The 23,265-nt window shown below is 43.8% G+C and overlaps 1 protein-coding gene across 1 annotated transcript in view; it reads left to right on the top strand.

Moving 5' to 3' along the window:
- The first annotated feature begins 378 nt into the window (after positions 1-378).
- LOC149466169 (uncharacterized) overlaps positions 379-23,265 on the top strand; it is a 29,235-nt gene continuing 6,348 nt past the window's right edge. Inside the window, exons 1-8 of the mRNA XM_089672774.1 lie at positions 379-493; positions 7,333-7,616; positions 8,285-8,382; positions 8,503-8,608; positions 11,874-11,968; positions 14,803-14,911; positions 17,560-18,136; positions 18,563-18,729. Of these exons, the coding sequence (XP_089528900.1) occupies positions 7,583-7,616; positions 8,285-8,382; positions 8,503-8,608; positions 11,874-11,968; positions 14,803-14,911; positions 17,560-18,136; positions 18,563-18,729 (1,186 nt within the window). The 5' untranslated portion in view covers positions 379-493; positions 7,333-7,582. The remainder of the gene's footprint in view (positions 494-7,332; positions 7,617-8,284; positions 8,383-8,502; positions 8,609-11,873; positions 11,969-14,802; positions 14,912-17,559; positions 18,137-18,562; positions 18,730-23,265) is intronic.

Here is a 23,265-nt window from a genome sequence, read left to right as displayed (position 1 = left end):
CCATACTATGGACTACAACAAAATGGCCGCCTCTGCACCAATAACACAGTTTTAATAAACAAGGATCGATAGCTTTAATGAAATAACTAAAAAAAATATTATTGCAGAAACATTTTAAAAATGTTTAGTTGTAGTCATTTATAACATAAATGTACATCTTAATAGAGGTTTAAACTACAAAACAATGTCCACCCCTCTTTTGAATGGAGAAAGTGATTGTGTGGGCTTTTGCCCTCTAGTGGATACTCTGGGAACAGCAGTCCGGAGGGCGGGGCTTTTTTGTTTTGCTTTTTTATGAGGCAGTGTCAGATCGCTCTGCGTTCCAGTATGCGTTCCACGGCCACTCAACTGCATCTGGTTACCATGGCGCCGCGCACGCGCAGGGCAACTGGAAACCGGTGGCCATTTTCTTGTAGCCCAGAAGAGAAGAGTAGTGACAGAATCCTCCTGGAGGGGGTGTTATCTTGGAGAATGTGTACCCAGTGAGGAGGAGGTAATAATGTCTTCTTATTATGAGAGAAGGGGGTCCCAGCACTGTGTGTGGACTGGATGGGGGGATCATGTCACATCCACACATCCTCATCTTTCTGCAAGTCCTCTATGTTCATCTAGCCATAGTTATAGGTGACTTAGCTCAGGTTGGTATATGTGTATGAGCAGTACCGTGTCTTAGAAACTTGACTGCAGTAGCTGGCTGACATTGGCATCCCAGCTCTGATTTTGAATGTGTAGGAGTTCAAAGTAAATCAAATCCATCAGCAAATCTGAAACTTTCAGGTGACTTTTCCAGAAAAGTCGCCTTTTCTATGTCAGTTATGGCTTGAGCTGCGTGTTGATGGACCTGCCTTTGGCTGTCACCGGTTATAAAAACCATAACAATGGTGTCACGGTTCCTGTAGGTTTTCATGAGGATTGTTCATAGGAATAGAAGGAGAATTTTCTTTGGAGGGGGAGGGGGGATATAGAGGGTGGAGCTTGCAGTAGGGACCTTGGGTATCGCTAGGATCAAACTTGACAGGAATTCTCTCAGACAGGGGCGAGCCAGCAGTAAAATTTACTTGTGACACCATTGGTCATAACCATTCCCCTCTTCATCCAAGTTCCAAAACTATAAAAGAATGAATCTTGGCTTATGCTCCACTCTATTGTGTTTGGTCATTGGTGTTGTGTGTTTAGTTCTTTATTTAAGATAAACACTTTGAGACTTTATGGACTTTGGTCACCAAACCTGTTGGTCAACGAAAGCAGTCTTAAAGGTCTTGTAGGCCGATAATCATAACTTTGTAATGCTGTCCTGGTTTGCTTTTTCAATCTCTTCTTTGGTCTTCCATCTCCTCAGCTGTCATTAATGTCTAAGTCCTGAGTCCTACGTTTATCCTTGTCTTCTTTGGTCTTCCATCTCTTCCACTGTAATTATTTCCCAAATCCTGGATGATACCTGTATCGATCTCTTCCTTAGTCTTCCATCTCTGTTTTGTGCTAATCTCCAAGTCCTGAGTCCTACCTTTATCCATCTCTTGTTTGGTCTTCAATCTCTTCCATTGTCCTTATTCTCCAAGTCCCGAGTCCTACCTTTATCCATCTCTTGTTTGGTCTTCAATCTCTTCCATTGTCCTTAATCTCCAAGTCCTGAGTCCTACCTTTTTCCATCTCTTCTTTGGTCTTCAATCTCTTCCACTGTCATTAATCTCCAAGTCCTGAGTCCTACCTTTATCAATCTCTTCTTTAGTCTTCTATCTCTTTTTTTGTTGTTAATCTCCAAGTCCTGAGTCCTACCTTTATCAATCTCTTCTTGATGCAGGCCATAGACGGGTCGTTTATCGGCCGAATTTTCGTCCGAACGAATAATCGGCCGATATTCACACCGTTAGTGGGGCAATGTCGTCGGCCGATTTTTGCGGTTCTTCTCATTTCTTTTTATCGGTCATGTTGGAAAATCTATAAAAAACAAACATTTTTTGTAAGCATTGGTGGCAGCAGAACTACCGATTTTCGTTTTTCAGCCGACAATTTGGCCGATAAACGACCCGTCTATGGCCAGCCTTAGTCTCTTCCATTGTCATTAATCACCATCTACTGAGTCCTACCTTTATCAATCACTTGTTTGGTCCTTCATCTCTTCCATTGTGATTAATCTTCCAGTCCTGAGTCCTATGTTTTCTCTTTTTTTTTTGTTAATCTCCATGTCCTACTTTTCTCAATCTCTTCTTTGGTCTTCCATTTCTTCCATTTTCATTAATCTCCAAGTCCTGAGTCCTACGTTTTTCAGTCTCTTTGGTCTTTATGCAGGCCATAGACAGGTCGTTTATCGGCCGAACTTTCGTCCGCATGAAAAATCGGCCGATAACGCCTTTAGTGGGGTCAGCCCGTCGGCCGTTGTTCGCGGATCTTCTCATTTATTGTTATCGGTCATGTTGGCCATTTTTCGTGGACATTGATGGCAGCATCGCTGTCAGCAACAACTGATTTTTCATTTTTCGGCCGAAAATTCGGCCGATAAACGACCCGTCTATGGCCTGCCTTAGTCTCTTCCATTGTCATTAATCACCATCTACTGAGTCCTACCTTTATCAATCACTTGTTTGGTCCTTCATCTCTTCCATTGTGATTAATCTTCCAGTCCTGAGTCCTACGTTTATCAATCTCTTATTTGGACTTCCATCTCTTCCTTTGTCATTAATCTCCATATCCTGAGTCCTATGTTTATTGGTGTTGTGTATTTAGATCTTCTTTCAAGATCAACATTTTGTCTTGGAGGTGTTGTAGGCCTATATTCATAACTTTGTTAATGCTGTCCTTATTCACTTTTTCATTCAGTTCTTTGGTCTACCATCTCCTCTTCTCCTCTGTTGTCATTAAACTCCAAGTCCTGAGTCCTAAGTTTATCAATCTCTTCTTTGGTCTTCCATCTCTTCTGTTGTCATTAAACTCCAAGTCCCGAGTCCTAAGTTTATCAGTCTCTTCTTTGGTCAAACATCTCTTCTGTTTTTATTAAACTCCAAGTCCTGAGTCCTAAGTTTATCAATCTCTTCTTTGGTCAACCATCTCCTCTGTTGTCATTAAACTCCAAGTCCTGAGTCCTATGTTTATCAATCTCTTCTTTGGTCTTCCATCTCTTCTGTTGTCATTAAACTCCAAGTCCCGAGCCCTAAGTTTATCAATCTATTCTTTGGTCTTCCGTCTATTCCATTGTCATTAATCTCCAAAGAGTCCTACCTATATATTTTTGAAGCTTTTATCTCACTATCTCACTGTCCTACTGATGAGCTTCTTTATCTCAGTGAATGTTTTCCAACTTCTTTGAGATCTAGAAATGTTTGATGATTTTCTATTGATGTTGATACTGTCTGATTGCTGTTGTTCATGTGGGGTGTTTTTTCGTAGTAAATCTGAATTGCTGGTTAGTTTTAAACATGTTTCACCACCCAGCCAAGTGTTTTTTTCAGCAGGTGGAGGGGGATGCCTTGGTATTTAAATCCCTATAGGTAGTCAAGTTACTGCAATCTAAATACCATAATACCATGTTGATTAGACAGGTGCTATCTGAGATACATTACTAAATGTGGCCTGTTGCTAAAATATATTTTTTATGTTTTAGTTTAGATAGATTAGTGAATGCTTAAACCTCATGCCAGGTTTCTTGTGTCTGTGTCACATTGCGGAGATTCCCCTAACTTCCTGTACTATCACTTCCTTTTTCAAAAGACAATGGTCAAAGAGAGGGGGTGATTTCCCCCAGTGAGTATAAAGACAGCATTAAAAATCTGACTGGGGTTCTAAGCTCCCATATGCTGTCTAGGACTAAAGAAAAAGATTTGGCTATACATATACTTTAAGCATGATTCTTAGTGTGGTAGGTGTCAGTTGGAGTTACATTACTGGAGCTACAGAATTTCTAGGATGAAGGTATCAGGGCAGCATTGCTAATTACCATTGTTAATTACTAATAGGTACTATTCTTTATAGAGAAGGTTGTTCCAGCTTGACCTAAATTACTTTCACGTCACTTTCAAGGCATCTGTTTTCTCTGTCCACAATCTTTACTCTATTAAAAATGTATCCCAGGGAAGCCATATTCGGATATGTGAGACGCCTGTTTGCATTTATGTTTACAGCTGCCAGAATATCCATTGCACACTCCTGGAAGTCCCCCATGGCCTCCTTTGACCTTCTAAAAGCCAAGCTGACCTGGATAATGGTCAATTATTATTATTATTATACAGGACTTATATAGTGCCAACAGTTTGCTCATCGCTTTACATTATGGAGGGAGACAGTACAGTAACAATACAGTTCAATACAAGAGGGATTAGAGGGCCCTGCTCCTTGGAGCTTACAATCTAGGAGGGAGGGGATAGTGGTACAAGAGGTAATTAGCTGTGGGGGATGGAGTGGTAGGAAGAGTAGAGGATTCCAATATTAGCTGGGGTCCGGGTAGGCTTCCCTGAAGAGAGAGGTTTTCAGAGATCGCCTAAAAGTGAGCAGAGTAGGCGATAGCCTGATAGATTGGGGTACGGAGTTCTAGAGGATGGGTGAAGCCCTTGAGAAATCCTGGAGACAAGCATGGGAGGAGGAGACAAGGGAGCTAGAGAGTAGGAGGTCTTGCGAGGAGCGGAGAGTACAGTTTGGGTGGTATTTAGAGACAAGGACGGTGATGTAATTGAACGTTTGACCGCTATTCTTCATGATAAGATGGCCTACTTTGAAAAAACCTGGGATCCTTGGATAAAATATTTTTCAGCACCGTCCTAGGCTGGAAGGTGGACAATATGGGGAATATATAAACAGAACACATCTTATACCCCGCGCCTGGCTGCCCACCGGTTCCTCCTACTCCATGCGCCTTTTCTTTCTTCTTTCTCTCTCTCTATTCTTCTTTTATCTCTCTTTTCACTTTTCCCTTCCTCTCTCTTTTCTTCATTTCTTTCCCTTCATGTTTCTTTCCCTGGTATTGGATATAGCTTACTAAAGGCCATGGGGGGGGGGTTCCCCCTTTTGGCCTGATGAACATTGGAGGGTGGTTGACGCTCCATACAGGTTGTGGTAGCCTTTGACGCCAGGCCTGACAAAAAGTTTTCTTTTAGTTTTAGTTTTCTCTCTTCCCTTATTGTTATGGCCATACATCTATAAGTCCCCATGAGACCCTTCTGGCTATCGTTGACTGACAATTGTCCTGGAATATTGTATATCATGCATTGCTTGTACCAGCCCAGATGGGTTGCAGTTTGTAGAAAATGGATGTATATTTTTTGGACTGGCTTGTAACTCCTTCTTTTCTAAGATAAAACGAATAAACATTATTGAAATTAAAAAAATGTATCCCTTGGCCTTCAGCTATAGGTAGGCAATTGAGCCCTGACCAGATGAGTTAGCCTTGCCATGTTGGGTCATGTATTTCTTGATAGGCTCAAATGCCTGGAAAATTCATTCATTAAAATGGAAGAAGGAACATGCTTGGATGAGTCCAACAAAGTGATGAGGTTCTCGGGTGGGCAGTCCCTCCCAAACCCAAAGGTCCAAAAAATCCAGCAAATAATCTAAGCTACCAATGTCTGCCTAAAACCAAGTTGCCAAGCGTCTATAAAATATAGGCAGATTTTTTGTGCTATTTTTACTGTAACAGACCCTATCAGTTTGACAATTGAGGACAAAGTGTCGGCGTCACATACTAGCCCACCATCAAACCACTTATTCTAACCATTGCTACATTCCCCCACTCCTTGGTCACTCTGTCAGATTTGTTGCAAATAACCAGTGTTTTGGGGTATGGCAGAGCACATGACTGCAGTACTTGGGCCTGAGAGGTCTGTCACCCCAAATGCTGTCATATGAAAGAGAGGCTGACATCTCTATCTCTGTGTAAGGTCCATCACCATCCAACACTTACACAGGGATGGAACTCAGAGGAATAATGTGGTGGGGGAGCTTAGCCAAGGTGAGTAATGGACAGATCGTGGTCTTGTCAGATCTTCTATTACTTTGCCCATTCACAACAGTCTCTTTAGTACAGGGGTCGGCCACATGTGGCTCTATCATACCTTGCTGCAGCTCCCTGTTGCTGCAGATATACACCACATCCGCCAATGTGCGACACCCCGCCAGACACACAGCTGGACACCAAACCAGACACCCGCCCGCACATCCGGCCTACATTCCGGCCGGACACCCTGCCGGACAACCCGCCGGACACCCCGCCGAACACCCACCCAGACATCCAGTCGGACACCCTGCCGAACACCAAGCCACACATCCAGCCAGACACCCTGCCAAACACCCGCTCAGACATCCGGCCAGATACCCCACCAGACACCCCACTGGGTACCCTGCCGGACACTCCACCGGACACCCCACCAGACACCTGCCCACACATCCAGCCAGACACCCCGCAGGACACCCGCCCACTCATCTGGCCAGACACCCGGCCAGACACCTGCCTAGATATCCGGCCGAACACCCTGCTGAACACCCACCCAGACATCCAGCCGGACACCTGCCTGTACATCTGGCCGGACACCCGCCCGCACATCTGGCCAGACACCCCGCTGGACACCTGCCCACACATCCGGCCGCACACCCTACCGGACACCCTGCGGACACCCGCCCACACATCCGGCCAGACGCCCTGCCGGACACCCGCCCACACATGCAGCTGGACACCCCGCCGGACACCCGTAAGGCTAATCTGAGCAAAAATTATTTCAAGAAGTGGATGAAGTCTGCAAATTCAACTACATATGCTAGTTTTGTGGCCGCTCAGGAAATAGTCATACACGGGAAGCCGTTCACAGATGGAGATTATATAAAAGAATAATTCATTAAGATTTCAGAACATCTATTCTCGGACTTCAAAAACAAGAGTGAAATTGTGCAGAAAATCAGAGATATGCCCCTCTCTGCAAAGACTGTCAAAGACAGAACCATAAAAATGGCAGAAAACATCACTAGACAGCAAACTAAAGACATCAAGTCAGCTCTGGCATACTCAATCGCCTCTGATGAGTCCAAAGACAAAAGTGATATTGAACAAAGGAAAAAAACGATATATGCAGTGTTATCTTCATTTTAGATGTCATAAGGGTTTTCTGGCTACCAGTGTTTTTTTTTGTGGGAACCGGGTCCAAATGGATCTTTGAGTGCTCAAAGTTGGTTGCTGACCCCTGCTTCAGTACAATCTTTCTGCAAGTGGAATCGACCATTAGGTCGTAATTGGAGCGGTTTTTTGACAATAGAAAGTTGTGATTTGAGCCTTGCACGCAATCTACATAGAACTAAATATGAATTCATTCAGTGGCTGGTTAATTTGAAATGTTTCTTTGATCTTATGTATTGCAGCCTGATTTATATACAACAGAGCATTTTCCGCTAACTGGCCGTGAAGTAAAGTGGAGTGGATGTATTTTGAAGGATCTGAGAAAAGACATTATAATGAATGATCAACCACCCTTCACATCGCCAAGTAAGAAGAGAAGAGCGTAAAGTATTGAGGATCCACCTAGATACACACATCCTCTGATATAAAGACATAGAAACAATAGAGGAGTGGGAGTATATTGAAGGACACAAAGATCTCTACAAGCACGTCATGATGGAGAACAGGCCGCCCCTCACATCTCCGGGTAAGAGGAGACTTTCATTTCTTGTATCCACCTAGATACACACATCCTCTGATATAAGGACATAGTATGTAAGTTGTCAGGATGTCACTGTCTACTTCTCCATGGAGGAGTGGGAGTATATAGAAGGACACAAGGATTTCCACAAGGACGTCATGATGGAGAACCAGCCATTCCTCACTTCACCGGATAAGAGGAGACTTTCATTTCTTGTATTGAGGACCCACCTAGATACACACATCCTCTGATATAAGGACATAGTGGTGTTTATTTACTAAAGCTGGAGAGTCCAAAATCAGACTCCCTTCTGCATAGAAACCAATCAGCTTCTAACCTCAGCTTGTTCAATGAAGCTTTGGCAATGAAACTTGGAAGCTGATTGGTTTCTATTCAGAAGGGAGTCTGATTTTGGACTCTCCAGCTTTAGTAAATAAACCCCAGTATGTCAGGTGTCAGGATGTCACTGTCTACTTCTCCATGGAGAAGTGGTAGTATATAGAAGGACACAAGTATCTGTAGAAGGACGTCATGATGGATAACCGGCCGCCCCTCACATCACCGGGTAAGAGGAAACTTTCACTTCTTGTATTGAGGATCCACCTAGACACACACATCCTCTTATATAAAGACAAAGAAACAATGTATCCAGTCATTGTGTGTGTTTCCTACAGATGGATCCAGTAACAGAAATCCCCCAGAGAGACGATCCCGTCCTCTGTATTCCAGGAACTATAGGGAGCATGATGACAACATCTCTCACTGCAATAAGGTAGATGAAACTCAGGGTCTTATAAAACAGTGGATCTACACTATACAAGCACCAGGGGAGGTTATTGGATTTAATAAAGTGACACATTAAAGCATATATTTGTATGTTTTTGTTATTCAGGGCACAAATCAGATTCAAGCTGAAGTGAAAGAAGAAATAGGTGAACTGTATGTGAAGGGTGATGAGCCATATAAGGAGGAGGAATTTTCTCCAGAGATCATCACAGGTGAGTATTAAATATTAAATCCAGAAAAGACTCCCAGATTCTCCTTGTTCAGTCCCTATAACAATCTCTGTCAGTAGACAATAATGGGGAGACAGTATTTGAACAAGTCATAGCAGTGATTTCTCTCTCTGCATGGCTCTGTCCGCTGTTTTAATTAGAGACAACATGCCTGAAAGGATACACACACTGCTATTGTCAGGACCTGGATCACCTGCTGGTGGCACTATAGTTCCCAGAGCAGAGAATTGCACTTCTGGTGTCCACCAGCGGGTGTCTCTCCCAGCAGATCCCAGTAATCAGTCTCCACCTGATGCTGGCTGCTGGGTGGGTGTTTAGTCCTTCCTCTGCTAGTGCCTCTCTCTTCAGTAGTTTGCTCTGCTAGCAAGATACTGCTAGCCTATTATTTTTGACCCTGCGCTTGATCCTGATTTTGTACCTCCTTGTACCTATATCCTTTACCCTGCTTCTTGTACCTTCCTTGTACTTACTCCCCACTGTTCCTTATCCCACTCTTGGTTCCTCCTTCTTGACTGTTTTATACACCTCCAAATTTACCCAGCTGATCTGTGTTCCCCATTTTGTATATATTGTATATAGTTAATTTGCTAGTTAGGCTTTATATTACTTTGGTTGCTAATTAGGCATTTTGTCCTTTGGTTTTGGTTCTCTTATATCTTCATGTTTGCTGTATATTCTGTTAGCTGGTGTTTGGATGGATTTTGGTTTTACTGTAGATAAGTCTTCCTCCTTTTCTTTTTTTAGTGACACTAGGTAATATTTATATAAGTAAGATATAACCATAGTAAAATAGTAACAACATACAATCTTATCCTTCAACAATTCTATGACACATAATTAAACCGTTATCTGATGAAGTAATGTTTACTATCAAGGGCCTTTTTTCCTACAATTATAGAAAATCAAAAGGGAAGGAAGGAAGGAAAAGAGAAAGAAGGGAAAGAGAAGGAAGAAGGGAAAGGCAGGAAGAAGGGAAAGGAAGGAAGAAGGGAAAGGCAGGAAGAAGGGAAAGGAAGGAAGAAGGGAAAGGCAGGAAGAAGAGAAAGAGAGAAAGGAAGGAAGGGAAAGAGAAAGAAGAAGGGAAAGGAAGGAAGAAGGGAAAGTTAGGAAGAAGGGAAAGGAAAGGAAGGAAGAAGGGAAAGGCAGGAAGAAGGGAAAGGCAGGAAGAAGGGAAAGAAAGGAAGGAAAGGAAAGAAAAGAAGGGAAAGGAAGGAAGAAAGATAGATAGCATTCGACAGGGAGGAGGGGGGTTTCGAACCAAAGATATCCATATTTGTTATCCAGTAGGGTTTGACTATAGAGGTCAGCCAGACATGGCTTTCGAACGCGGGATGGCAGTATTTATTTATCTCAAAAAAAGCAATAGCAAAGGAGAATCAAAAAACTCCATCCATGGGGTCCATACTTCACTAAACTTAAAATAATTTTTGTGGTCTATGACTACAGACTCTACCATACGTACGGTATAATTCACTTCTGCTACCCTTTTTCATATTATGAAGGATTTCCTATATCTGGGGATCAGATCTCTACCTGCCATCAGCAAGAATGTAAATATTCAATTTTTAATGGATTTAATTGATCCCAGAATCATGGAAAGGAGGGCCACCTCTGGGGACTCCAGCCACACCTTGCCCGTAATCGAATAGCTAAGGTGAAATATGGACGACCAAGAGAGTTTTATTACCGGACACGACCACCACATGTGGAGATGTGTACCACTCCAGCATTGATATAACCAGACTGAACTTATTTAATAAGGACGGGCATTGGTACCATCTAGTTAAATTTTTTTTTTTGCTGATATTGATAGGCTAGAGTTGATTTAGGTATAAGAGAAAAAGGCCAAGTCCTTACCAGTGTTTCCCAATCCTCGCTTCTCGATTACCAGTCCTAGTCCTTACCAGTGTTACCCAATCCTCGCTCCCAGTCTCGATTATAAAACACAAGACAGGAGAAAACCATATGCTTTACCCATATGGAAGAAAAATATATTTGAAATATATTTAAAAAATATTTTTCCCAAATATATTGACATATATTTGAAATGCTACAATTTTGGCTGCATTCAATATATTTCAATCAATATATATACAGTAAAGCATCTAAATCCAAAAACACAAATGTAATATATTGCAGCTTACCAGTCCTTGGATGTGGCGGCTGCTTTTGTTTTTCTTTTTTTTTTTCAGGCTAAGAACCGTTTTAGCAAGTACAGAAAATCCCTGAGGATCTTGCTGGAAATGTGGTACTCTTGTCACCTCCTGTGATCTGAACTGAAAGCACAAAAATCATTATCTCTCTTTTTTTTTGTAAACTACTAATCCCATCAACCCACATGTAATAGAGATAAACAAAGGTTGACATATTTGTAGTCCAGCCTCGGTGACAACCATGGCTCTTTCAATAGATACAGTGGAGGTGAGCGTAGCCACCCAGGGAGAATATGTAATTTGCAGGATTAAAGTGGTTGTAAACCTCAGACATGAAATAAGAACAAAGCATATCCCCCTATAGTGTGTGTTTGTCTCAGTCCAGAGCACTGAGTGTCATTTCTGTCTGCTTCCTCCTTCCTCTACTACCTGACAAGTTTTCCTGACACCAAGGGAAAAATGGTGACAGGGGAGGGACCTCCAGTAGATTGATAGCTTTAGCTCTGTTCCTGTGAGCTGTGTGAAGGAACAGGGGTGGGGGACGTCTCTTCCCTCCAGGGGCAGACTGACAACTCATGGGGCCCCTGGGCAATAGGGGATAATGGGGCCCCTGTGCCCTTGCCCACACTCAAAAAAGCCTATGAAAAAGGTACCAGGGGCATCTCATGGGGCCGCCTACTGACCCCGGGCCCTCGGGCATTGCCAGAGTTTCCAAATGGTCAGTCCACCCCTGCTTCCCTCCAGTCAGCTCTCAGCTCTCCTCACTGAGCTCTGCAATGTGTAACTTCAGCTCTCCGCGTCCTGTCTTCTGACAGCTCAGACAAGCTTTATAAATTCAGCACATTGAATAGATGTAGAGAAGAGAAAATTGTAGATAAACAGGTACAACTTAAGTGTGAGAATTTGTGTCATCTCTGTGTATCACCTGTCGCTTCACCGGGTATATGGAAGGGTTTACAACCACTTTCAATGAAAAAGTGGAAAATAAAACAAAAAAGCACTGGTAAGCTATAATATATGATATACATGAAGAATTGGCACTTGAGAGTAAGAGCTCTTAATTCAATGAGGCAGTTTATGTGTGTTTCCTACAGCTGGTCCCAGTAACAGAAGTACACCACGATATTCCAGTCATCCTTATTCCCGGGATTCTTCACTGGAAGATCAGAAGAACCTACAGGATTATCAAGTAGGTTTTTTTTTATTCTATATATTACAGTCAGGTCCATAAATATTGGGACATCGACACAATTCTACCATTTTTGGCTCTATACACCACCACAATGAATTTGAAATGAAACGAACAAGATGTGCTTTAACGGCAGACTGTCAGCTTAAATTTGAGGGTATTTACATCCAAATCAGGTGAACGGTGTAGGAATTACAATAGTTTGCATATGTGCCTCCCACTTGTTAAAGGACCAAAGGTAATGGGACAGAATAATAATCATAAATCAAACTTTCACTTTTTAATACTTGGTTGCAAATTCTTTGCAGTCAATTACAGCCTGAAGTCCGGAACGCATAGACATCACCAGACGCTGGGTTTCATCCCTGGTGATGCTCTGCCAGGCCTCTACTGCAACTGTCTTCAGTTCCTGCTTGTTCTTGGGGCATTTTCCCTTCAGTTTTGTCTTCAGCAAGTGAAATGCATGCTCAATCGGATTCAGGTCAGGTGATTGACTTGGCCATTGCATAACATTCCACTTCTTTCCCTTAAAAAACTCTTTGGTTGCTTTTGCAGTATGCTTTGGGTCATTGTCCATCTGCACTGTGAAGTGGCGCCCAATGAGTTCTGAAGCATTCGGCTGAACATGAGCAGATAATATTGCCAGAAACACTTCAGAATTCATCCTGCTGCTTTTGTCAGCAGTCACATCATCAATAAATACAAGAGAACCAGTTCCATTGGCAGCCATACATGCCCACGCCATGACACTACCACCACCATGCTTCACTGATGAGGTGGTATGCTTAGGATCATGAGCAGTTCCTTTCCTTCTCCATACTCTTCTCTTCCCATCACTCTGGTACAAGTTGATCTTGGTCTCATCTGTCCATAGGATGTTGTTCCAGAACTGTGAAGGCTTTTTTAGATGTCGTTTGGCAAACTCTAATCTGGCCTTCCTGTTTTTGAGGCTCACCAATGGTTTACATCTTGTGATGAACCCTCTGTATTCACTCTGGTGAAGTCTTCTCTTGATTGTGGACTTTGACACACATACACCTACCTCCTGGAGAGTGTTCTTGATCCGGCCAACTGTTGTGAAGGGTGTTTCCTTCACCAGAGAAAGAATTCTTCGGTCATCCACCACAGTTGTTTTCCGTGGTCTTCCGGGTCTTTTGGTGTTGCTGAGCTCACCGGTGCATTCCTTCTTTTTAAGAATGTTCCAAACAGTTGTTTTGGCCACACCTAATGTTTTTGCTATCTCTCTGATGGGTTTGTTTTGTTTTTTCAGCCTAATGATGGCTTGCTTCCCTGATAGTGACAGCTCTTTGGATCTCATCTTGAGAGTTGACAGCAACAGATTCCAAATGCAAATAGCACACTTGAAATGAACTCTGGACCTTTTATCTGCTCATTGTAATTGGGATAATGAGGGAATAACACACACCTGGCCATGGAACAGCTGAGAAGCCAATTGTCCCATTACTTTTGGTCCCTTAACAAGTGGGAGGCACATATGGAAACTTGTAATTCCTACACCGTTCACCTGATTTGGATGTAAATTAAAGCTGACAGTCTGCAGTTAAAGCACATCTTGTTCGTTTCATTTCAAATCCATTGTGGTGGTGTGTAGAGCCAAAAATGTTAGAATTGTGTCGATGTCTCAATATTTATGGACCTGACTGTATATACACTGCTCAAAACACTGAAAGGAACACTTTCAAAACCCATCAGATCTCAATGGGGACAAATCTCCTGCTGGATCTCTATACTGATATGGACGGGGTAATGTGTTAGGAACGTAAGGATTCCCCATCGTTTGATGGAAATGAAAATGATCGACCTACAGAGGACTGAATGCAAAGACACCTCGAAAATCAAAGTGAAGAAATGATGCAGCAGGCGAGTCCATTCTGCTGAAATGTCATTGCAGCAACTCAGAATGGTCCTCAGTAGTTTGTATGGCCCCCACGTGCTTGTATGCATGCCCACAGCCCATCTGTACCATTTGATAAGCTGTGGTCAATCACAGCTAATCACAACAGTACACACTGCATGAATGGAGTAATTCATAACAAACGTTTGCTTATAACAGTGATTATCACTGTTATAAGCAATCATAGTGTGTAAAAAAAAAAAAAAAATTCTGATCACCTCCCCAGAATAGTACAGTGTTACTATGGTAACACTGCGCTGCCCTGGTCACAGTATGTGTCCATTTACACCCACCTACATTTGATTTGATCCTATCCGCTAAAAGCACACAGATAAGGATCTGTTCCATGTGATTGTTGTGACCAATCACAGCAGATCTCATGGCAATTGTACACAATGAACACAATGGCTTCCATTCATTGTGTGCTATTGTGTTGCTTACTGTGATTGGTCATAGTAATCACATCGTACAGACAGGGCCAATCACAGCCCATCTGTACCATCACAGCTAATCACAACAGTACACACTGGATGGATGGAATCATTCATAACAAACGGTTGCTTATAACAGTGATTATCATTGTTATAAGCAATCATAGTGTGTAAAAAAGAAAATCCAGATCACCTCTCAGAGTAGTAGAGTAGTACAGTGTTACTATGGTAGCCCATAGAGGACAGCGGGCTGTGTCTGTGTCCGCTCTGCATAATCAGAGCAGGCACAGACCAGCCATCCACTTGCTTAGCGGGGGATCAGTGGACAGATTCCCCGCTGAGCAAGCGCACTCATAGCAGAGTCCACCCCGTGTGGAAGGGGCCTAAAATAATAGTTTCCCTGCACACTGAATTCATATAAAGCATTTCTTCTAAAACTTTTGTTGGGCCTTAATCATTATTAAAATATTTTTTTCTCTGTTAATCAGGGTGAAGATTTTTTTAATATTAAGGTTGAAGTGAAAGAGGAAGCAGAAGAGATCTGTGAGAAGAGCAACAGGTCATGTAAGGAGGAGATCCCTCCAGAGATCAGCCCAGGTGAGTAATAAACACTAAATCCAGAGAAGAGTCCCAGATCCTCCTTGTTCAGTCACTACAGCAATCTCTTCTTCTCCTCCCTCCTCTGTCAGTAGACAGTAATGGGGGGAAAGTATGTGCCCAGTTGGGGGATCAGGAGCCATCCGCCTCTATTAGACTGGCTGTTGATGAAATACGTCCAACGCTGGGAATTTTTTTTATCCTAGGCTACAAATGAATTCAAACCTGTATTTGAGGTTCAAATGTTATACATGACATAGGAAGCAGAGGGAGAGGAAATTTAACAGCACAAGCCACAAGAAGTGCATGTCAAAGTAAAATAGATGAGTGTAGACAGTTTCAGTGGTTGCAGGATAGCATATGTAACTTACTTTTTTTTTTATACAAATTCGAAATTCTTAGAATTTAGGTGATACCCTTTACTGGCTGATTTAAAGGAGAAGAATGGAGTTGTTAAAAAAAAAACACAGACATACTCATCTCTGATGCTGAGGCTGTCCCCTACTGGCTCTAAGCCTGAGAACTAAGAGATCACATGACCGCTGATCGCTCAGTTCTCAGTCAGCCATGGGCAGAAAGTGGTAACTGCACAGGGGGTGGTAGTGGCTCCGGCTCTACGATACAAACTGAGAGCTACCAATTAGACATCTGCGTGCGTCCCGACAATATGGTCAAGATCCTTACAGAGCCTGGAGTGACTTTAGCCCACTGTCAGCTGATTCTGGGTCACAGAAGGGCAGAAGTACGTACACTCCTGTGACCCACAAGAGAAGTATGGCCAAAAAAGCGTTGGCCTTCTTACTCTTTTAAGTTGTAAAAGTGACAAGGTTTTAGGACTCACTGGGTTCCTTCCTCGGACCTTTTAATGTTATCTCACATTTTACAACTCATTTATTACTGTCACAAGTGGACAAACCCTCCTCCTTTGTTAGCATGGGCTCATTTTAAGGGGTCTTTTAGTCTTCCAAAGTGTCCATGACTTGCAGATAACCGTGTCATCTGGTCAGTCCCAAGGAGCGAACTTCACCCCATTGCTGTCACTGATATAGAGGGCCCTTATAGTTCTCTGAATAGTTCAGAACCCAGTCAACAGCTCATCTGATCATTCCTAAGGGGTTAACATTGCTCCTGTTACTGCCACAGATTTAGAGAGCTTTAAAGTTTTTTTTTAAGGTTCCAGGAACAGGTAAGTGGACCTGGTGGTCTGATCATACCTAAGGAGTGAATGTCGCTCCCATTGCTGCCACAGATTTAAAGAGCCTTAGAGAAGGTCCTAGGAACAGGTAAGTTGACCAGGTCATCCAATCAGTTCTAAGGGGTTAGCATCACCCCCATTGCTGCTACTTATATAGAGGGCCCTTATAGGCTTCTGAATGGTTCAGAACCCAGTCAACAGCTCATCTGATCATTCCTAAGGGGTTAACATCGCTCCTATTCCTGCCACAGATTTAGAGAGCTTTAAAAATTTTTCTAAGGTTCCAGGAACAGGTAAGTGGACCTGGTGGTCTGATCATTTGTAAGGAGTGAACGTCACTCCCATTTCTGCCACAGATTTAGAGAGCCTTAGAGAAGGTACTAGGAACGGGTAAGTTGACCAGGTCATCCAATCAGTTTTAAGGGGTTAGCTTCCCTCCCTATTGCTGCCACTGATATAGAGGGCCCTTATATTTCTCTGAATGGTTCAGAACCCAGTCAACAGTTCATCTGATCATTCCTAAGGGGTTAACATCGCTCCCATTGCTGCCACAGATTTAAAGAGCCTTAAATTTTTTTAAGGTTCCAAGAACAGGTAAGTGGACCAAGTCGTCTGATCATTCGTAAGCAGTGAACGTCACTCTCATTGCTGCCACAGATTTGAAGAGCCTTATAGAAGGTCCTAAGAACGGGTAAGTTGGCCAGGTCATAAATCAGTTCTAAGGGGTTAGCTTCCCTCCCTATTGCTGCCACTGATATAGAGGGCTCTTATATTTCTCTGAATGCTTCAGAACCCAGTCAACAGCTCATCTGATCATTCCTAAGGGGTTACATTGCTGCTATTACTGCCACAGATTTAGAGAGCTTTAAAATTTTTTCTAAGGTTCCAGGAACAGGTAAGTGGACCTGGTGGTCTGATCATTCGTAAGGAGTGAACATCACTCCCATTTCTGCCACAGATTTAGAGAGCCTTGGAGAAGGTCCTAGGAACAGGTACATTGACCAGGTCATCCAATCAGTTCTAAGGGGTTAACTTCCCTCCCTATTGCTGCCACTGATATGGAGGGCCCTTATATTTCTCTGAATGCTTCAGAACCCAGTCAACAGTTCACCTGATCATTCCTAAGGGGTCAACATCACTCCCATTGCTGCCACAGATTTAAAGAGCCTTACATTTTTTTTAAGGTTCCAAGAACAGGTAAGTGGACCAAGTCGTCTGATCATTTGTAAAGAGCGAACATCACTCCCATTGCTGCCACAGATTTGAAGAACCTTAGAGAAGGTCCTAGGAACAGGTAAGTTGACCAGGTCATCCTATCAGTACTAAACCCCTTAGAACATCACCCCCATTGCTGCCACTAGAATTTTAATAAAATAGTTTAAATTATTTGTATTGGCATGTCCCAAATTTACTAAGGGCTGTAGCAAAAAGCAGTACTTCTTATTTCCTTTAGATGGACATTACTTGAGGAATAACTGGGAGAAACGACCCATTATCTCTCCAGAGGGTGAATTGGAAGATGACGGAGCATTTGATTCTTCAGAAGATAACCCTAACACCCCGAATGTCCATCCAGTTTTCCAGAACGCCGATCTGTCTTCTGATCCCTCTACATCTGGGAGAAGTTTTCCAGATCATTCCCCTCCTGCCACCCACCATACCCTTCACAGGGGCTTGTTTAAGAGGAGAGCAGCACAAATGGGGAAAAGCAGCACTCGAGCGGGAACAAGCGGCCGGAAACGAGCTCTAGCTTCTGCCGCACTTAGCAGTGAGGATGATGACGATGAGGCTGGTCCACCGAAAAAGTTGGGAGGCGGCTTGAGGAACATCAGATTTTCCCATGAGGAGAATTGTGTCCTGGTCCACACAGTGATCGAGAACTGGACAAGTCTGTATGGGGCTCTGTCTCAGAAAATATCATTTGCTCAAAAAAAGTACCTGTGGCAGGCTGTGGTTTCGGCTGTTAATGCAGTCAGCCATTACGGTAGGACGGTGCACCATTGCAAGAAACGCCTCTCCGATATCAAAAGGTAGGTTCCAGGGGCGGACTGACAACTCATGGGGCCCCTGGGCAATAGGGGATCATAAGGCCCCTGTGTCCTTGCCCAAACGCAAAAAAGCCTATGAAAAAGGTACCAGGGGCATCTCATGGGGCCCCCTACTGACCCCGGGCCCTCGGGCAGTGCTTGAGTTTCCAAATGGTCAGTCCACCCCTGGTAGGTGCTAATTTCAAGCAACCTATACTTCTTGTTAGCACTGTCTATGTTCTACATTGAAAAGATTTACCCACACTTCCTGTCTTGTTACCAGGGCAGAAAATGAGGGAATATCTCCCAAATCGGGGACACAGACATCAAAAAGATCCACCAGGAGTTCTACCTCTTCTCCATTCTATTCAAAGCTGAACAAAAATTTTGCCCCGCTTTTCACTTTATTATCGTGATTTATAATTCCAGGTACCTCAGGACTAAACTCGCCGCTCATAAAAAATACCCTCGTGGCACTGGAGGCGGTACCCCAATGGATCTTAAACTAACAGAATACGAGGAAGAGTTGCTTTTGGTCGTTGGCGAGGAGGTCATGACGGGGCTGGAGGGTGCCCACTTAAGCACGGACAGAGTCGGTAAGTTCCAAAGGGAGCATCACAGATGACACCAGGACTGCCATATGGAGGCCTAAGCTGCCTCCGCCATTGCAAGTTGATGTTGCCAGTATGGGATTAAGGCGTTGAGCTCTGAACAAGTAACATACCAGAAGTCCCTGGTACTGCTTCAAAGGATGCTGAGAGTTGTTGTCCTGACTCACTGTGGAACCTAAGGGGTTAATTCTCTGCATTGTGTAAAAAGGCTGTTTGATCCTGTCTTCTCTGATCCTCCCCTTCTTCTACTGTCCCCCATCCATCTGCTGATAGTACAGAGCTCTAAGAGTCACTCTACACATGCTCAGTTTAGAGTGCATGGCTAGAGAGGTTTTTTTTTTTTCTTTGGGAGGGTGCATGTGATCGACCCAGGGCCAATCAGCACTGTCCAGACAGAAGGACAGTCAGAGGAGAATGAAAACTCCTCCTACAAGCTTTAACCAGTGCTCAGCTGGACACTGATAGAAGTCACAAGACTGCTATATACTGCTCATGAGAAAAGGTATGTATCCGTTTATATTTACTAAAATAATTGTATTTCCATGTTCTTTGTCCTAACTGAAACTGATACTAATTAAAGAAAAAAAATCCTGCCCATAATATACTGACCCTGACCTCGACCTTTGACCCTTACATTAACCCTGGCACTGACCTAGATCACATCTTCATCTGGGTATTTTTTTCTTTATTTTTTCTTTTCTTTTTTTTTTTTAATATTTATTTATTTTACACACAGTTGTTTTTTTTTCCTCTCTATGAAAGGAGAGAGAGAGATACAATTTATCTCTCTCCGCCATTCAGAGAGAGAAAACACGGGGACGGGCTTCACATGACTAATCACTGTGATAGCCAATCAGAGGCTATCACAGCGATCAGGTGATGCAGAATCAGGAGTTCTGGGTCCTGATCGTTCATATAGGACCCAGGGCTCACAGTGAGACACCGGTGTCTGTGCTGGGAGATACACAAATATATGGCCCCACAGCATAAAGCCTAGAGGTCGACATCAAGGGGTTGAAAATAATTTGTCTTATTTTCTTTCTTTTGATCTGGTGTTCTGTAGTCCTGACACACTTCCTGTCCTAGGGTGACAACGGCTCCCTTCCATAGACACAGTACAGTCAGTGTTGTCACCCTAAGACAGGAAGTGGTGTTACTAGCAGGACTACCAGATGAAAATAAAGGGTAAAAAGGCTAATGCAGCCACCACATCAAATTTTTGGTAAGCTGCAATATTTTAGATTTTTGTTCTTGGGTTTAGATACGCTTTAAAGTGTTACTAAACCCCAGACCCTGCATTCACTATATCCACTTTCCCCAGACCCTGCATTCACTATATGCGCTCTCCGGACCCTGCATTCACTATATCCGCTCTCCCCGGACCCTGCATTCACTATATCTGCTCTCCCCGGACCCTGCATTCACTATATCCGCTCTCCCCGAACCCTGCATTCACTATATATCTGGTCTCCCCGGACCCTGCATTCACTATATCTGGTCTCTGTGGAACCTGCATTCACTATATCCACTCTCCCTGGACCCTGCATTCACTATATCTGGTCTCCCCGGACCCCGCATTCACTATATCTGGTCTCCATGGAACCTGCATTCACTATATCCACTCTCCCCGGACCCTGCATTCTCTATATCCGCTCTCTCCGGACCCTGCATTCACTATACCCGCTCTCCCCGGACCCTGCATTCACTATATCCGCTCTCCCCGGACCCCGCATTCACTATATCCGCTCTCCCCGGACCCTGCATTCACTATATCCGCTCTCCCAGGACCCTGCATTCACTATATCTGGTCTCCCCGGACCCTGCATTCTCTATATCCGCTCTCTCCGGACCCTGCATCCACTATACCCGCTCTCCCCGGACCCTGCATTCACTATATCTGGTTTCCCACAGTACACAGAACATAGAAATGTAATTATTGTAGTAAATATAATCTGTTAAATACCTTTTCTCATATATATATATATATATATATATATATATATATATCAGTCTTGTGACTTCAGCAGAACACTAATAAATCTTGTAGGAGGAGTTTTCTTTCTGCTCTAGGAGAATGCAGAACACCTGACCCTCTGTCTGGACAGTGCTGATTGGCTCTGTGCTGATCATATGCACTCTCCCAAAAAGATAAAAAAAACTCTCTAGCCATACACACCAAACCGAGCATGTGCATGTGGCTACAGGTTCAGTCTGTCTTATCAGGTGAAAATTTGAACAAGAGGAGGGGCAGAGAAGACAGGATCAAACAGCTTTTTTACACAATGCAGAGGATTACCTCTTAGGTTCCACAGTGAGTATAACAAGCATGCTTTTCTACATACACAGACTGATTGTACTGTTGGGGGTTTAGGGACACTTTAATATAAATACACCATTTTGTGACTAATATCTGATGTATTGTTGAAGCAGTATAGTGTATTTCAAGCCAAGGGTACTCCTGTCAGGTGTTTCCGGCTATCTGGGGCTCCTTTATAGAGATTTATCCCCATTTGCTGTCCTGATGACAACTGTTTCACCATACAGTGAAGGGCACACAAAAATAAAAATCTGACAGGGGTTCCAGCCATCATCTACTCCAGGGGTCTCCAAATCTTCTAAACAAAAGGTTGGTTAACTGTCCTTCAAACTTTTAGTGGTGTCAGTGGGAGTAAACCTCTTTGCTGGGGGAGGAATAGTGCCCCATCATTGGTGTCAGTGGGAGGAATAGTGCCCCATCATTGGTGTCAGTGGGAGGAATAGTGCCCCATCATTGGTGTCAGTGGGAGGAATAGTGCCCCATCATTGGTGTCAGTGGGAGGAATAGTGACCCATCATTGGTATCAGTGGGAGGAATAGTGCCCCCTCATTGGTGTCAGTGGGAGGAATAGTGACCCATCATTGGTATCAGTGGGAGGAATAGTACCCCATCATTGGTATTAGTGGGAGGAATAGTGTCCCATCATTGTTATCAGTGGGAGGAATAGTGTCCCATCATTGGTATCAGTGGGAGGAATAGTGTCCCATCATTGTTATCAGTGGGAGGAATAGTGTCCCATCATTGGTGTCAGTGGGAGGAATAGTGCCCCATCATTGGTGTCAGTGGGAGGAATAGTGCCCCACCATTGGTATCAGTGGGAGGAATGGTGCCCCATCATTGGTGTCAGTGGGAGGAATAGTGCCCCATCATTGTTGTCAGTGGAGGAATAGTGTCCCATCATTGTTGTCAGTGGGAGGAATAGTGCCCCATCATTGGTATCAGTGGGAGGAATGGTGCCCCATCATTGGTGTCAGTGGGAGGAATAGTGCCCCATCATTGTTGTCAGTGGGAGGAATAGTGCCCCATCATTGGTATCAGTGGGAGGAATGGTGCCCCATCATTGGTGTCAGTGGGAGGAATAGTGCCCCATCATTGTTGTCAGTGGGAGGAATAGTGCCCCATCATTGGTATCAGTGGGAGGAATAGTGTCCCATCATTGGTATCAGTGGGAGGAATAGTGTCCCATCATTGTTATCAGTGGGAGGAATAGTGTCCCATCATTGGTATCAGTGGGAGGAATAGTGTCCCATCATTGGTATCAGTCGGAGGTATAGTGCCCCATCATTGGTATCAGTGGGAGGAATAGTGCCCCATTATTGGTATCAGTGGGAGGAATAGTGCCCCATCATTGGTGTCAGTGGGAGGAATAGTGCCCCATTATTGGTATCGGTGGGAGGAATAGTCCCTGATCATTGGTGTCAGTGGGAGGAATTGTGCCCCATCATTGGTGTCAGTGAGAGGAATAGTGCCCCATCCTTGGTGTCAGTGGGAGGAATAGTACCTCATCAACGGTGTCAGTGGAAGGAATAGTGCTCCATCGTTGGTGTCAGTGGGAGGAATATTACATCATCTTTGGTATTAGGGGGAGGAATAATGCCCCATCATTGGTGTCAGTGGGAGGAATAGTGCCCCATCATTGGTGTCGGTGGGAGGAATAGTGCCTCATTGTTGGTGTCAGTGGGAGGAATAGTGCCCCATCATTGGTGTCGGTGGGAGGAATAGTGCCCCATTGTTGGTGTCAGTGAGAGGAATAGAACCCCATCATCGGTGTCAGCGGGAGGAATAGTGCCCCATCATTGGTATCAGTGGGAGGAATAGTGCCCCATCATTGGTATCAGTGGGAGGAATAGTGCCCCATCGTTGGTGTCATTGAGAGGAATAGAGAGGAATAGAAACCCATCACTGTTGTCAGAGGGAGGAATAGAACCCCATAATTGGTGTCAGTGGGAGGAATAGTACATCATCTTTGGTATTAGGGGGAGGAATAATGCCCCATCAGTGGTGTCAGTAGGAGGAATGGTCTCCCATTGTTGGTGTCAGTGTCAGGAACTATGCCCCACTGTTGTTGACAGTGAAGGGAATAAAGGGCTGGATAAAAGCAAGTAAAGGTCACTACTCTACTCCATGAAAAAGCATTTTTATTTCTATCTGTGTTACTGTTACTGACTTCCTGTCCAAAAAATTGCTTTCAGCAAGACAGGAAG

Source organism: Staurois parvus, unplaced genomic scaffold (genome assembly GCF_062004578.1).
Source record: "Staurois parvus isolate SC_StPar_1 unplaced genomic scaffold, SC_StPar_1.0 ptg000132l, whole genome shotgun sequence".
Taxonomy (NCBI): domain Eukaryota; kingdom Metazoa; phylum Chordata; class Amphibia; order Anura; family Ranidae; genus Staurois; species Staurois parvus.
This window is presented reverse-complemented; position numbering and strand designations above follow the sequence as displayed.